At 41.8% G+C, this 15,258-nt stretch overlaps 1 protein-coding gene across 1 annotated transcript in view; it reads left to right on the top strand.

Annotated features, from left to right (window-relative positions):
- Window positions 1–10,358, top strand: part of LOC141060468 (uncharacterized) — a 157,398-nt gene extending 147,040 nt beyond the window's left edge. Inside the window, 2 exon segments of the mRNA XM_073556734.1 lie at window positions 8,365–9,915; window positions 9,918–10,358. Of these exon segments, the coding sequence (XP_073412835.1) occupies window positions 8,365–9,915; window positions 9,918–10,036 (1,670 nt within the window). The 3' untranslated portion in view covers window positions 10,037–10,358.
- The last annotated feature ends 4,900 nt before the right edge of the window (window positions 10,359–15,258 follow it).

The following is a 15,258-nucleotide window of genomic DNA, read 5'->3' as shown; positions in this document are numbered from 1 at the left end:
ACAAATGTAAATAAAAATGGAATAGCTGGAAACGTCATATTGTCCAGCAAAAAATAAGCCATCATGCAGCTCCATCAATGGAAATGTAAATAAAAAAAGTTATAGTTATCAGAATAAAATTATTTTTCTATAAAATAGGTTTTATTATGTAAATGCACCAAAACATAACAAAACTATATAAATGTGATATCACTAATCGTACTGACCCGAAGAATAAAACTGCCTTATCAAGTTTGCCACACGGTAAACGGCGTAAAACAAAAAACAATTCTTGAATTGCTGGTGTTTGTTCATTCTGCCACCCAAAACCAGAATAGAGAACGATCAAAAATGTCATGTGTCCGAAAATGGTAACAATAAAAACATCAACTCGGCCTGCAAAAAACAAGCCATCATTTGACTGTCGGCCGAAATATGGAAAAATGATATCTATCAAAATATGGCAATGCGCAGTAAAATTCGTCTTTTAGTGTGTGACAGCAGTCAAACAGAAAAACCCCATATAAATCTGGTACTTATACTGCACGAGGAACGGCGTAAAAAATAAATAAAACCAATTCTTCAAGTTGCTGTTGAACTGTTCATTTTGCCTCCCAAACATCGCAGTAAGACTCAGCACACATTTATCCTGCTCTCTGCGCTGAGTGCATACAGCGGGATTTCTGTGTATATCTTTGGAATACGTGTTTCAGACAGAACCCCTAGCGGAAGATTCCCTATAATGAGGCAGAAGGAGGCACTGTGGACACCACAGCATCTGTGATCAAGCGGTTTCCTTCTTTTTAGGCGTGCATAAAAGCGCGATTGAGCACAGTTTTGTGCACTTCTGAAAAGAAGGACAATGCTGAGCTGAGGCCAGACGGAGGAATGAAACTCCTGGGGGATCCATTATATCCTGGGGGTTTCATCTGAATCACGTCACTCAGAGATTTAGATGGAAACCCCAAAGTAAATGCTCAGCATAGAGCACCTGATAAAATGAAAAATGTTTTTATGGATTATGCAACACGGTACCCAGAGGTGGTACCACTGAGAAACTTAGCCAGGAGCATAGCCCAAGAGTTAGTCCATATTTTCTCCCGGACAGGCCTGCCAAAGGAGATCCTGACAGACCAAGGAACTCCGTTTATGTCCAAAGTGATAATGTAGTTGTGTAAGGCTCTCCAGATTACACAACTCAGGGCGCCGATGTACCATCCGCAGATCGACGGCCTGGTGGAGAGGTTTGAGTTAATGAGATTCTGGTGCTCTGGGGCAGCCTGTGGGGGGGTCTCTTCATGTGGTGCTCTGCTCAGGTATTCACAATGCAGACTGCTGACAGGTCACTGATCCCTCAATGACCGGCATCCTAGTTTACATAATGAATATATGTACATATAAAAAAACACCCTTCTGTAGGCAGGTGCCGGCCGTGGCACCTGCGCTGCAGCATAATTGCATGTTTACTGTGCAGTTATTAACTGTGCTTGATGTTTTCCTTAAGAGTATAAAAAAATCCATTATAAAATGGCATGGGCGGCGCAATCTTGGAGGAGGAAACTTTTTTTTTTCTTCTCTAGCATGCGCAGTAGCAGCTATCGGATCACTCCTATATACACATGGTTGCTACTGTGCAGGTGTCATGGGCGCCATTTTAAAATGGATTTTTGTAATTTATGTTTTACGTACATATATTCATTAAACTAGGGGGCAGGTCAGTGAGGGATACGTGACCTGTCAACAGTCTGCATTACGAATACCTAAGCAGAGCACCACATGAAGCCCCCCCCACAGGCCGCCCCGGAGCACAAGAATCTCATTAACTCAAAACTGAAAATAAAAATTAAATAACATCCAAATAAAAGACAGATTTCATCAACCAAGGTATCATTTTAATCAGTATAACAATGCTGACCTGACACTGTGTGTAGATGACTGTGCACAAGTTCCCTTTAAGAAGGTCGTGGAGAAGGATTGCCGATACAGGAATTACTTACTGCTGTACCTGTAGTTCTCTATCAGGGAAGTCTCACAGGCCTCTATGGGGTTCTCACCGTTTGAGCTGCTATATAGACGGCATCCTCGGGGACTTCTGGATATTGTGAAGGAGACCTGGGAAGCAGAGGTTACACCACACCAGAGCATCATCGAGCATGTGGCCAAGATGCAGGACCGGATTGAAAAGGTGATGTCAATTGTGAAGGAAAGCCTCCTTCAAGCACAAGAGGCCCAGTCAAGGGTATACAATCGGGCAGTGAGACTGAGACAGTTTAGCCCTGGAGAACGGGTGTTGGTGTTGATCCCCACATTGGAAAGTAAGTTCCTGGCCAAAAGGCAAGTGCCATAGGAGGTGGTTGAAAAGTTGAGTGACATCAACTTTATCCACCAACCAGAAAGAAGAAAGCGGTACTAGGTGTATCATGTTATTCTGCTCAAGCCATGGCGAGACAGGGAACCGATGGAGGCTGCGTGCATGGGGGCCAACCCAAAAGCCAGGATCGAGGATGACATTGTCACCGGCCCAGAAGCAACAGTGCCGAGAGCTGCTTCAGCGGAACCTGGACCTGTTTTCGGAACACAAAATCCTGACAAAACTGCATGTGAGGGTTAACCAAAAGCCGTACTGAATTCCCGAAGCCTGCCACGAGGTGATCTCCAAGGAGGTGAGGAAAATGTTGAGCCTGGGAGTCATCGAGGAGTTAAAAATGGCTGGTCCAGCTGTCCTTGTGCTGAAGCCAGACAGAGAGTGGTGTTTCTGTAACGACTAGAGGAAGCTAAATGAGGTGTCCCGGTTTGACTCCTATCCGATACCTCGGGTCGATTAGCTCATTGAGAAGCTAGGGTCAGCAAGATATATCATCACCCTGGATGTAACAAAAGGGTGCTGGCAAATTCTGTCCCCAAGTGCCAAGGACACGCCTGACAGGTGCTTTCAATAGACCAGGATGCCATTCGGTCTGCAGGGAGTCTCCGCTACCTTCCAGAGGGCCATGGAGCAGATTCTAGTCTCTCACAAAAAGTACGCTGCCGCTTATCTGAATGACCTCTTGATCTTCAGCCCAGATTGGGGAAGTCATCTGCAGAAGGTTCAGGCGGTACTGGATGCACTGAGTAAGGCAGGTTTTACCATAAATCCAAAGGAGTGTGCCATGGGTAAGCAAGAGGCAAAATAGTTGGGCAACGTCATCGGAAATGGTGAAATAAAGTCGCAGTTAAATAAGGTGAAGGCAATGCAAAATTGTCCGCAACTGGTCTCCAAGAAGCAAGTTTGGGCCTTTCTGGAAATTGTAGGATACTATCGAAAAATATTCAGGATTGAGAGTCCTCAGTAGTTGATACCTTTTAATGGCTAACTGAAAAGATGGTAATACATTGCAAGCTTTCGAGACTACTCAGGTCTCTTCATCAGGCTAGACTAATACAAAATCTGAAGTCACATATTTATGCACAATACAGCCTAGAAAAAATGCAATAGATAAGACAAGTGACATGAAGCAGAACTATCAATATGGGAGAGGGAGAAACATAAATATAAACATTGGACCAGTTCATAGATAAGGAGTCTGGATGTTTTATGGTCCTCTGATTGGGGTCTAGTTCTGTGTTGCCCCGCAAGGTTTTAAAAGGAAATTCGTTAATTGATGTAAAAAGACATAAATCCATGCGACACATTCATTCCAGCACTGAGAGTGTCAAAGTTCGTCATAAATTTGGGAGTACAAATTTATGACGAACTTTGACACTCTCAGTGCTGGAATGAATGTGTCGCATGGATTTATGTCTTTTTACATCAATTAACGAATTTCCTTTTAAAACCTTGCGGGGCAACACAGAACTAGACCCCAATCAGAGGACCATAAAACATCCAGACTCCTTATCTATGAACTGGTCCAATGTTTATATTTATGTTTCTCCCTCTCCCATATTGATAGTTCTGCTTCACGTCACTTGTCTTATCTATTGCATTTTTTCTAGGCTGTATTGTGCATAAATATGTGACTTCAGATTTTGTATTAGTCTAGCCTGATGAAGAGACCTGAGTAGTCTCGAAAGCTTGCAATGTATTACCATCTTTTCAGTTAGCCATTAAAAGGTATCAACTACTGAGGACTCTCAATCCTGAATATTTTTCTATCCACTGGCTAACACGGTACAAAGATATACATCTTTCCTGTAGGATACTATCGGCGATTTATACCAAATTTCACCATGATAGCCGCCCCTCTGACTGATCTTCTTAAGGGCACAAAGAAGTTGATGGCCAGGATTTGAAGCTCGCCCTTTGCAAACAGCCGGTCTTGCTCACACCTGACTTCATAAAGAAGTTCAAGGTTGAGATGGATGCCTCCAAGATTGGGTTCAGGGCTGTATTGTCCCAGGTAGCAGATGTGGACGAACATTCAGTCCTATACCTGACTAGGAAACTCTCCTCCTGTGAAAAGAACTATGCCATCGTAAAGAAAGAGTGCTTGGCCATCAAATGGGCAAATGAAATACTGAAGTACTACCTGTTGGGCAGGAAGTTCAGGTTAGTATCAGACCATGTGCCACTGAGATGAATGAGGGAAAGTAATGGAAATAATTCCCTGATGACTAGGTGGTTTCTGGCCCTCCAGGACTTCAACTTCCTCATCGAGCATACGCCAGGGAAGCTACATGGTAACACAGATGCCCTATCCAGACTTCCCTGCGTAGTGAGTAAAGGTGCCAACCCTCCCCGGCTTTGGGCAGGGGGGATAGGTAATAGTCGCTGTCCACAGTAAGCATGGTGAACATAAAGAAGAGAGAACTGTCTGAGGACTTCAACAATTTCAAGGTTCCAAATCCATCTAAGCATGTTGTGACAAAGTCACTGGCAAAGTGTTGGAGGGGAGATACGTTTCACTGAGGTTATTGGCTTCAGTGATTTGAAACCCAGAAATTTCCTCCAGCACACTATGTGAGATGGGTTAATCAGACATTTTAAGGGCTGGGTTTTTGTGGACAACCATAGATCGGGTAGGAGGTTGTCCACCTTACCTCCACCCCAGGTTATGGTCTGGGGTTATATAGTTGGCCTCCAAAAGCATGCAGTGTTCGGAGGGGCTGGAGAGTCGAACTCTAGTGCCAAGTGACCTGACAAGGAAGCTGAACCTGTGAATGTTGGTTTTTCTTTTCCTGAGCGGGCGGATCCTCGCAACCACACGGAATGCTGAATAGTTTGCTCTATTTTCATTTTCCTTATGCCAGGAAGTTCTTGTTTTATTTTGATAACTCTGCAATGGCTTATGCAGTGTTCCGTTGTCTATCTTTGTGTGCAGTTGAGTGAGCTGATCTACCACAGGATCTAAAGTAAAAGTTATGTGAAAAAAGTTAAATGTTCATTTTTTCCTTCCACATTGCTTCAGTTCCTGTAAAGCACCTGAAGGGTTAATAAAATTCTTGAATGTAGTTTTGAGCACTTTGAGGGGTGCAGTTTTTAGGGGTTTTTTTTCATATAGGCCCCTCAAAGTTACTTCACATGTAATGTGGTCCCTAAAAAAAAAACTGGATAAAGATTATTTAACTTTTATACCAGCATCCCACTCTTCAATTCTCTCTCTGCGGTACTGTCTGCAAAAATCAGTGAGGCCTTCCAAAATCGCTAATTGGGCAGATGCACAGAAGGGGTGACAGCAGAGCCCAATGTAGCGACCACCTGCTGGTAGATAAGAACAAGAGGGATGTCTTTTTCTTGACCACCATACATGGTGATGGCACCTTCAGCACTGTACAAGGTACTTCTACACAGGTCTGCAAACCGGACTGTGTACCGGAGTAAAACAAAAACATGGGGGCGTTGAACTCTCTGATCAAGTCCTCCAGCCGTACAGTTCTTTGTGTGGTACAAGAAACTGGCCATGCACATCGTACAGATGGCAACGCGTAACGCTTTCCTCGTGCTCGTATCGTATTAGGTCAACATTTCCCCGGGGGAGGTCCCTCAAAGCATATAAAAAAAGGTATGTCGCAAAAGAGGTGCCGAGTGTGTTACAGAAGGGGAATACGCAAGGACACTATCAATGCGACTCCTGCCCCAATAAACCTGGCCCGTGTATGAAAGAATGCTTCAGACTGTACCCACACATCCATGGACTACTAAATTAATTTCAGACAACCTGACAAACACTATACAACTCACGTATGCCACTACATTATAAAATTCACATAGCAGAAAACAGTAGATTAGCTCCAAAAAGAGTTCACTTGTTGGGCATTGACACTGTTAGGGCACATCTAGATACGTTCCTTAAGGGGTCTAGTTTCCAAAATGGGTTCACTTGTGGGGGGTTTCTACTGTTTAGGCACATCAGGGGCTCTCCAAACGCAACATGACGCCCGCAGACCATTCCATCAAAGTCTGCATTCCAAAACGTCACTAATTCCCTTCCAAGCCTCGACGTGTGCCCAAACAATAGTTTACTCCCACATATGGGGTATCATCGGACTCAGGACAAATTGCACATCAAGCTTTGGGGTCCAATTTCTCCGGATACCCTTGGGAAAATAAAAAATTGGGGGCAAAAAGATCATTTTTGTGGAAGAAATTATTTTTTATTTTCACGGCTCTATGTTATAAACTTTAGTGAAACATTTGGAGGTTCAAAGTACTCACCAGACATCTAGATAAGTTCCATGGGAGCTCTAGTTTCCAAAATGAGGTCACTTGTGGGGGTTTCCATTGTTTAGGCACATCAAGGGCTCTCCAAACGCGACGAGGCATCTGATCTCAATTCCAACCAATTTTGCGTAAACAGTGCTCCTTCCCTTCCGAGCTGTGCCAGGAATTTACAGGAACTGGAGGCTTTTTGCCAAGAAGAGTGGGCAGCTTTACCATGTAAGAAAATAAAGAACCTCATCCACAACTACCACAAAAGACTTCAAGCTGTCATTGATGTTAGAGGGGGCAATACATGTTTTGGGTTGTCATTCTGATTTAAAAAGAGAAAACGCAGTAGTTTGACAATAAATGGCTTCACCCAACCACTAACAAGTAGTGGAGAAAAAGTTTTGGTGTTATCAGTCATATTCTCTAAAAAAGGCCAAAAAAGCAAAAATTCTGCCGGGGTATGTAAACTTTTGAGCACACCTGTAATTATTTAATTAAAAATAATCAGAGTGGAGACCCCCTCTATTCTTTTTATTTATTTTTTTTTTTTTGAAACATCATTTTTATTGATTTTGTAATGAAGTTGCATATTATAAGTTATAAACGTTGCATTGAATTGTTACAAAGAACATATTTAGACATGCTTATCAAGTAAGCCTGAATAGAAGCAAAAATAAACTTCACAAATATGAAATTATCAAACCCCCTTACGTCCACATTTTCATAGATTACATTGACTGAGATCAGACACCTTATCTCCAGCTCCACCTTATCCTCCATATAGCTCATATAACACATTAAGTTTACCCAGATTACCACTCAAATCCTCTAATAGATACCAATCCGAATCCACAAAGGCGCTTATTAAGTCTTGAATTTCTCTGGTGGTCAGTGACGTTTCTATAAACACTCTCCATTTTTTAAAAAAAAATTTCATCATTTTATCTTTATTTCTTTCTATTTCTCTTTTTTCCAAAAATAAGACCGATGTTAAACCTTCCTTGATCTCTCTTATCCCTGGGAGTGTTTTAGCTAGCCAGTGTTGCAGAATTAGACGTTTTGTCACCATTGCAATGGTGTGAAACAAGTCATGTAGACGTCCCCCTCTTGTTTTACCCGTCGTAAAGTGAAATAACCAACATAATGGATCTACTTCTACCCATATCCCACATATTTTCAGATACATATCCTGGACTTTTAACCAGAGTTCTTGTGTCCTGGGACATGACTACAATCCATGTTCTGTGTCTGTTTGGGCATTTTACATTTTGGGCAACTTGTCTGCCTATCAGGATTCTGCGGAGTCGGAGGTATATTGAAGCCACATATTGTTTTATGCATTATTCTGAACTAAGACCCCTCTATTCTTCATAACCAGCCTTGCTGATGTTGAGAGCTGAGGGTTGCAGCCCCCAGCTCTGCATTTTGCCTGGCTGGTTATCAAAAATGCAGGGGAACCCATGCCGGTTTTTTTTTTTAAATTATTTATTTACAGCGCGGGAGCTGGCTGATGAATACTCCCATCAGCCGCTCCTGCTCTCATTGTTACTAGCGGCAGCAGGCGTCGGCTGATGGGAGCAGTAGTCCCATCAGCTGACACCGATGACCAGAGGTGAACTTTATACTTTCACTACCTTCACAGCTACGCACTCAACACTGTCCTTTGACAGCGTGGGAGCCGCGGCTGTCTGACCAGTGATTACTGAAGTTATATAACTAAAAAATAAACTACAGTAAATAAATTTTATTCTTTGCAGATGACTGTTCCGGAAGCTCAGAGGGACAACCAAAATCGTCACATGTTAATGCAGATGATTGCGGCATCATACAATATGTATACATGGAGGCCAGTATTGAAGATATACCTTACGCCCCTCATATTCAAACTGTATCATCTGATTCATCAAAGACTGTAAAGAAAACATGTTACAGATTGGGTGTTAAACGTCTAAAAGCTCCCATAGGCAAAAAGCCATATTTATGTTCAGAATGTGGCAAATATTTTTCCAAGAAAACAGGTTTGGCTAGACATCATTTAATTCACACTGGGGAGAAGCCATTTTCATGTTTAGAGTGTGGGAAATGTTTCACGCAAAAAACAATTCTTATTCAGCATCAAAGAATTCACACAGGGGAGAAGCCATATTCATGTCAGGAATGTGGAAAATGCTTTACTAATAAATCAGGTCTTGTTAGACATGAGAGAATGCATGAAGGAAAGCCATTTTCATGTTCAGAATGTGGGAAATGTTTTAAACAGGAATCACATCTGGTTAGACATCATAAAAAACACACGGGTGAGAAACCATTTTCTTGTTCAGAATGTGGGATCTATTTTAACCATAAGCATAGTCTTATTGGACATCAACGAATTCATACAGGAGAGAAGCCGTATTCATGTTCAGATTGTGGAAAATGTTTTACTATAAAATCAGTTTTGATTAGACATCAAAGAAACCACAGAGGGGAAAAGCCATATTCATGCTCAGAATGTGGGAAATGTTTTAACATGAAATCAAATCTGATTAGACATCAAAAAAGACACACAGGGGAGAAGCCATTTTCATGTTCAGAATGTGGGAACTGTTTCGCCATGAAACCAGATCTGATTAAACATCATAGAACTCACACAGGGGAAAAACCATTTTCATGTTCAGAATGTGGAAAATGTTTTACCCTGAAAGGAAATCTTGTTAAACATCAGAAATTTCACACAAGGGTGAAGCCATTCTCATCTTCAGAAAGTGGAAAATGTTTTAACCAGAAACATCTTCTTATAGCACATCAAATAATTCACATAGGGGAGAAGCCATTTTCATGTTCAGAATGTGGGAGATGTTATACTGTAAAATCACAGCTAGTTAAACATCAGAAAATTCACACAAGGGATAAGCCATTTAAATGTTCAGAATGTGGGAAATGTTTTATTGTGAAATCAGATCTTGTTAAACATCAGAAAATTCACACAGGAGACAAGCCTTTTTTATGTTCACAATGTGGAAAATGTTTTATTCAGAAGCATGTCCTTATTAGACATCAAAAAATTCACACAGGGGAGAAGCCATATTCATGTTCAGCATGTGAGAAATGTTTTATTGGGAAATCAGATCTTGTTAATCATGAGAGAATTCACACAGGGGAGAGGCCATTTTTATGTTCACAATGTGGAAAATGTTTTAATCAGAAAAACGTTCTTATCAGACATCAAAAAATTCACTCAGGGGAGAAACCATTTTCATGCCCAAAATGTGGAAAATGCTTTATCCATAAGTCAGATCTTGTTATTCATGAAAGAGTTCACACAAGGGAAAGCCAGTTTCATGTTTAGAATGTGGAAAATGTTTCACTGTTAGATCAGAACTTGTTAAAGATCATAGAATTTACAAGGGAAAAACAACTTTCAAGTTTAGAACGTGGAATATGTTATAGCTTTATATAAAGTCTGATTGAACATCAAAGAACTCACACAGGGTAGAAACCATTTTTATGTTTTACTCAATAGACCATACAGAGTATGTAGACAAGACCGCATGGGATCACAGCTGATTTTTTCTGTGAAGTAAATCATTTCTCTGCCTGTGATCCCATGCTGGCCTGTCTGTATACTCTTTCTTGTTTCCTCACCTGTTCCTGAGCTCTGGTGTGATTGCCATGTTTCTACATGGTCAGATGCAGCTATTAGACAGTTCAAAGCAGGGATACATGTATACAGAGGCATGTAAAACTTTGGGCAACCCTGGTCAAAATTACTGTTAGGCCTGGGTCAGACTTGCGAGAAACTCGCACAAGTTTCACATCTTAATAGCCGGCACTGCCGTCGGCACTCGGGACCGGAGTGCTCAGCTGCGCACTCCAGTCCCGAATGCCGGCGGCAGTGCCGGGTTCTGACATGTGAGACTCTTGCAAGTTTCTCGCAAGTCTGACCCCGGCCTTAATGTGAACAATTAAGCAAGTTGAAGATGACATGATCTCTAAAAGGCCTAAAGTTAACGTTTACACATTTCCTTTTTATTTTAGGAAAATAAATTGTCTTTTTCTTCATTTCAAAAATGACAAAAAGAAAAATGGGCCGAATTCAAAAGTTTGAGCACCCTGCATGGTTTGTACCTGGTAGCACCCCCTTTTGCAAGTATTATAGCTTGGAAACACTTTTTAAAGCCGGCCAAGAGAATTTCAATTCTTGTTTGAGGGATTTTCATTCATTCTTCCTTGGAAAATTCCTTTAGTTCTGTGAGATTCCTAGGTTCTCTTGCAGCCTCTGCTATTTTGAGGTCTAGCCAGAGGCTTTCAATTAAGTTAAGATCAGGGGACTGTGAGGGCCATTGTAAAATCTTTGGTTTGTGCCTTCTGCTGTCGTCTTTTATGGATTTTTACTTGTGTTTAGGGTCATTATCCATTTATAGAAGCCATCCTTTTTTCAACTTCATTTTTTTTTAAAAATTGTGTTATTTTTGCATCAAGAATTTGTTGAAATTTAATTGAATCCATTCTTTCTTCTACCCGTGCAATGTTCCCTGTGCCATTGACTGCAACACAACCCCAAAGCATGATTGATCCACCCACATGCTTAATAGTCAGCGTGATGTTCTTTTCCTAAAATTCTGTGTTCTTTTTTTCTCAACACATACCTTTGATAGCCTTGTGGCCACAGAGTTCTATTTTAACCTCATCGGTCCACAGGACTTGTTTCCAACATGTTTACATGTTCTCTTGCATACTTATGGCACTGAATTTTATGGTGAGGATGCAGGAGAAGTTTTCTTCTGGTGACTCTTCCATGACAGCCATATTTATGCAGGTGTCTGTTATGAGCTCATTTCCTGCTCCACCAGCTGGGAGTTCTCCTTCCGTTCTCCCTCTGGTAGTGACAGGAGGTAGTGAGGTTAGTTTAATTGGTAATGGTCTGCCACCTGACAAGGAGGATAGTGATTGGATCTCTGGAGTATCAGACTGGATATAAGACAGCCAGCGCCCTATCCTGTTGCTGGTGATTCAGTCTGTTTCTCAGGTCTTGGACTTCAGCTCTGCTCCAGTCATCTCAAGTTAAGTTTGTTTTTTGCTAATGTTCACACTTGCTCTTGTTGGTCAACTCAGTTTTTGTGTGGTCAGCCAGCCCGGCTGGGCTGTGCTGAATTTCCACTCTTATTTATCTGTATTTGCCAATTTGTCTTTTTGTCATTTATTAGATTGACCTCTTTTTGCTCTTTCTCAGAATATTCCAGAGTGCTGATATAGTGGGAGAAGTCTAGTGACTTCAGGGTTAATTTTGTTGGACATTATTTTTGGTAGGGTTTTTTGGCAGAATGCAGACAGTATCTTTCCTTTCCTGTCCTTTCAAGTTAGTTTGGCCCCATCGTTTGCTCAGCCTATTTTTCTGCCTTTGTTTGTGTTTTCATCTTGCTTCACCGTCAATACATGTGGGGGGATGTCTTTCCTTTGGGGTCTGCTCTGGGGAGTTAGTTTTCCTCTTTTCTTACTTTAGGCTTATTTAGCTCTCCGGTTGTGACGAGGCGTCCAGGACCACTGTAGGCACGCTCCACGACTGCTTTTAGTTGTGTGTTAAGATCAGGGCTCTGCAGTCTGCATAGTTACCAACCTCTCTGGTTTTCTGAGACTTAGCGTGTGTTGCTTTTTTCCTCCTCGGTGACCCATTCATAACAGGTGTCTCTGAACAGTAGAACAATGTACCACAACTTCAGAGTCTACTAAATCGTTCTGAAGGTCTTTTTAAAGTCAAGTTCTGATTTGCCTCTCTAGCAATCCTATGAGCAGCTCTCACTGAGATTTTGTTTGGTCTTCCAGACCTTATCTTGACCTCCACTCTTCCTGGTAACTGCCATTTCTTAATTACATTTTGAACTGAGGAAAGGGCATCTTGAAAACACTTTGCTATCTTCATATAGCCTTCTTCTGCTTTATGGACCTCCACCATTTTCAAAGTGCTAGGCAGCTGCTTAGAATAACCCATGGCTGCTGTTTTTTGGCACAAGGTTAAATGAGGCAGGGTTTTTATGAAGCTGGGAATTGTGCATCACTAGTCCTTTCTTAACAATGATAATGAACAAGCCATAACCCTAACAGGCTAATTAAGGTCTTAAACCTTGGTCAACGTTATCTGCACGCAAATCTTCAAGGGTGTCCAAACTTTTGCATTAGCCCATTTTCCTTTAGGTAATTTTAAAAAGGAAAAAATAACAATCTATACTTTTTTGCGTAAACTAAGGAAATATGTCATCTTTAACTTTAGCCCTTTTATAGATGATGTAATCTTCAACTTGCTTAACAAGTTAATTTTGACCAGGGGTGCCCAAATTTTTACATGCCACTGTTACACTATTTCAGCACAGGAAAAGTTTATTTAACACATCCAATTATGGAACTTATTTTTATTTCAAGATCTACTGATTAAAATGTACTTTATTCATGTGAAAACCCCTTTAAGATTTATCGTTCACAATAATTCTCTTATGTAATAAATAATTTCATGCTCATTGATTATGCATTGGAGATGGAGTTGGTTTCCATTACAACACCTGTAAATGATGAATGAATAAGCAATTATTTCTACACAATAATCGTTACATGTAAATTTTTGACTGACTTAACTGTTAGGTCACTAATGGTGATTACGGTATATAGTAAATCTCTTTTACAATTATCTACCGGTTTTAAATGGGCTGTAAGGCACAGAAAGGGAGAATATGTGCGTGTGTCTCTGGGTGGAGAATAAGTGCGTGTGTCTCTGTGTGTGGACGGAGAATATGTGCGTGTGTCTCTGTGGACGGAGAATATGTGCATGTGTCTGTGTGTGTGTACCCATGCGAAGTGTGTACTCAGGCGTCGTCTGATGTGACTACTACTATCCGGCTAGTCTTTTGTCACATATAACAGACAGCATGAGCTGATGATGTGAGAATAGTCTCCTCATCCGGTGCCTGTGTTCGTAAATCAAAACATTTACATATTCACATACAAAATACATACTCACCGAACGCCTATTCCCCAATGCCTGCGTCTCTCCTGCAAACAATTAAAAATAATAAACCAACATATACTCCCTGTCCGCCGTACTCCATTTAATACCGAGTGTTCCACGGCGATCTCACGTGTAGAACAGTCCATGTGACCTCTCTATACACTGCAAGAGCGATTATCTCCTGTCAGTATATCACTGAGCCGCTGTGAGAGTTCACCAGAGTTTATCAGCTGATCAGCTTCGGTGCTCTTATTTACGGCACCGCTGCACCTGCGTTGGAAAGTTCTCACGCATCGGTGTCATAACAGAGCATCGGAGCTGATTAACTCCAGTGAACTCTCATGGCGGCGCGGTGATACACTGCGGGAGCGATTACCTCCTGTCAGTGTATCACCGGAAGCCAGGTAGAGCAGTCACATTTCCCGATGTGACTGTTCTATATGTGAGATCGCCGTGAGACACTTGGTATTAAATGTTGGTTTGTTATTTTATTTTTGTTGCAGGAGACGAGGGAGTCGGGGATTAGGCGTTCAGTAAGTATGGTAAATGAAGATTCAATACAGGAGTCTGTGTGATTATTTCAAATAAAGGACTTTATTATTGGCTGTGTTTTAATTTACCATATAACTATAGGATTAGTAATGGATAGGTGTCTTACACACGCATCTCTATTACTAACCTGTGGGCTTGATGTCACCTGACAATACAAAGGTGACATCAACCCCACAAATATGAACTCCAATTGCCACTTCTACAGGTCAAGTTGGAAGAGCGAGACTGAGTGCCAGTATTGGCACATCTATAACATGCGCCATTTCTGGGATGGCTGAGAACTGATGTTTTTAGCCTGGAGGGGGTGCCAATATCCATGGCCCCTTCCCAGGCTATTAATATCAGCCTGCAGCTGTCTGCCTAGACTTTGCTGGTTCGATTTTATAGGGGGACCCCACTTCAATTTTTTCTGGGTTCTCCTGTAAACTAGTCAGTAAAAGCTAAGCAAACAGCTGTGAGCTGATATTAATTGCCTGGGAACCTTTATGGCTATTACCTCCTTCCCAGAATATTAACATTAGCCCTCCGCCTTCGGCTTTCCCTCTGCTAGTTATGAAAATTATGCTCAAGCTCACACAATTTTTTTAAATTTTTTTTTGAAAAACAACTAGATTTTGCGTTTCACGCAGATTTCGTGTGTGCGTTTGTGTCTTTATTATTTATGTACCATTTTAATAATGAGGGTATCTGGCTGACACCTGTTCATTACTAAACCTCAGGCTTGGTATTACATATATATGTATATCTATATATATAAACGCCTTATCATGTCTGTCTGTAACCGAAATCCCGCTGCGCTGACCGGTCGCGGCCGCCAGGCCGCAACTAATCAGTAACAGGCGCAGTGCGTAGGCGCAGTCCGCAAATAGAAGGACGCACGTCACCGCTACCGTGCCGTCGGGAGATCAGCGGCGCTAGGCGCTGATCTCCCGACGGTTGCCGCGGATCATCTCCAGGCGCACAGGCGTCAGAGGTGACTCAGCCGGAGATGCCTGGCGCTAGCCGGTACCCAGGGACGGAGGAGAAGAGACTCCTTTGAACCCTCGGTACCATAAACATGTAAAAAATAGAATTAAAATAAAAAATAGTGATCTACTCACCTTCCGACGGCCCCCGGAATCTG

Source organism: Dendrobates tinctorius, unplaced genomic scaffold, assembly GCF_039654945.1.
Source record: "Dendrobates tinctorius isolate UK_male_01 unplaced genomic scaffold, ASM3965494v1 ptg000237l, whole genome shotgun sequence".
NCBI lineage: Eukaryota > Metazoa > Chordata > Amphibia > Anura > Dendrobatidae > Dendrobates > Dendrobates tinctorius.
This window is presented reverse-complemented; position numbering and strand designations above follow the sequence as displayed.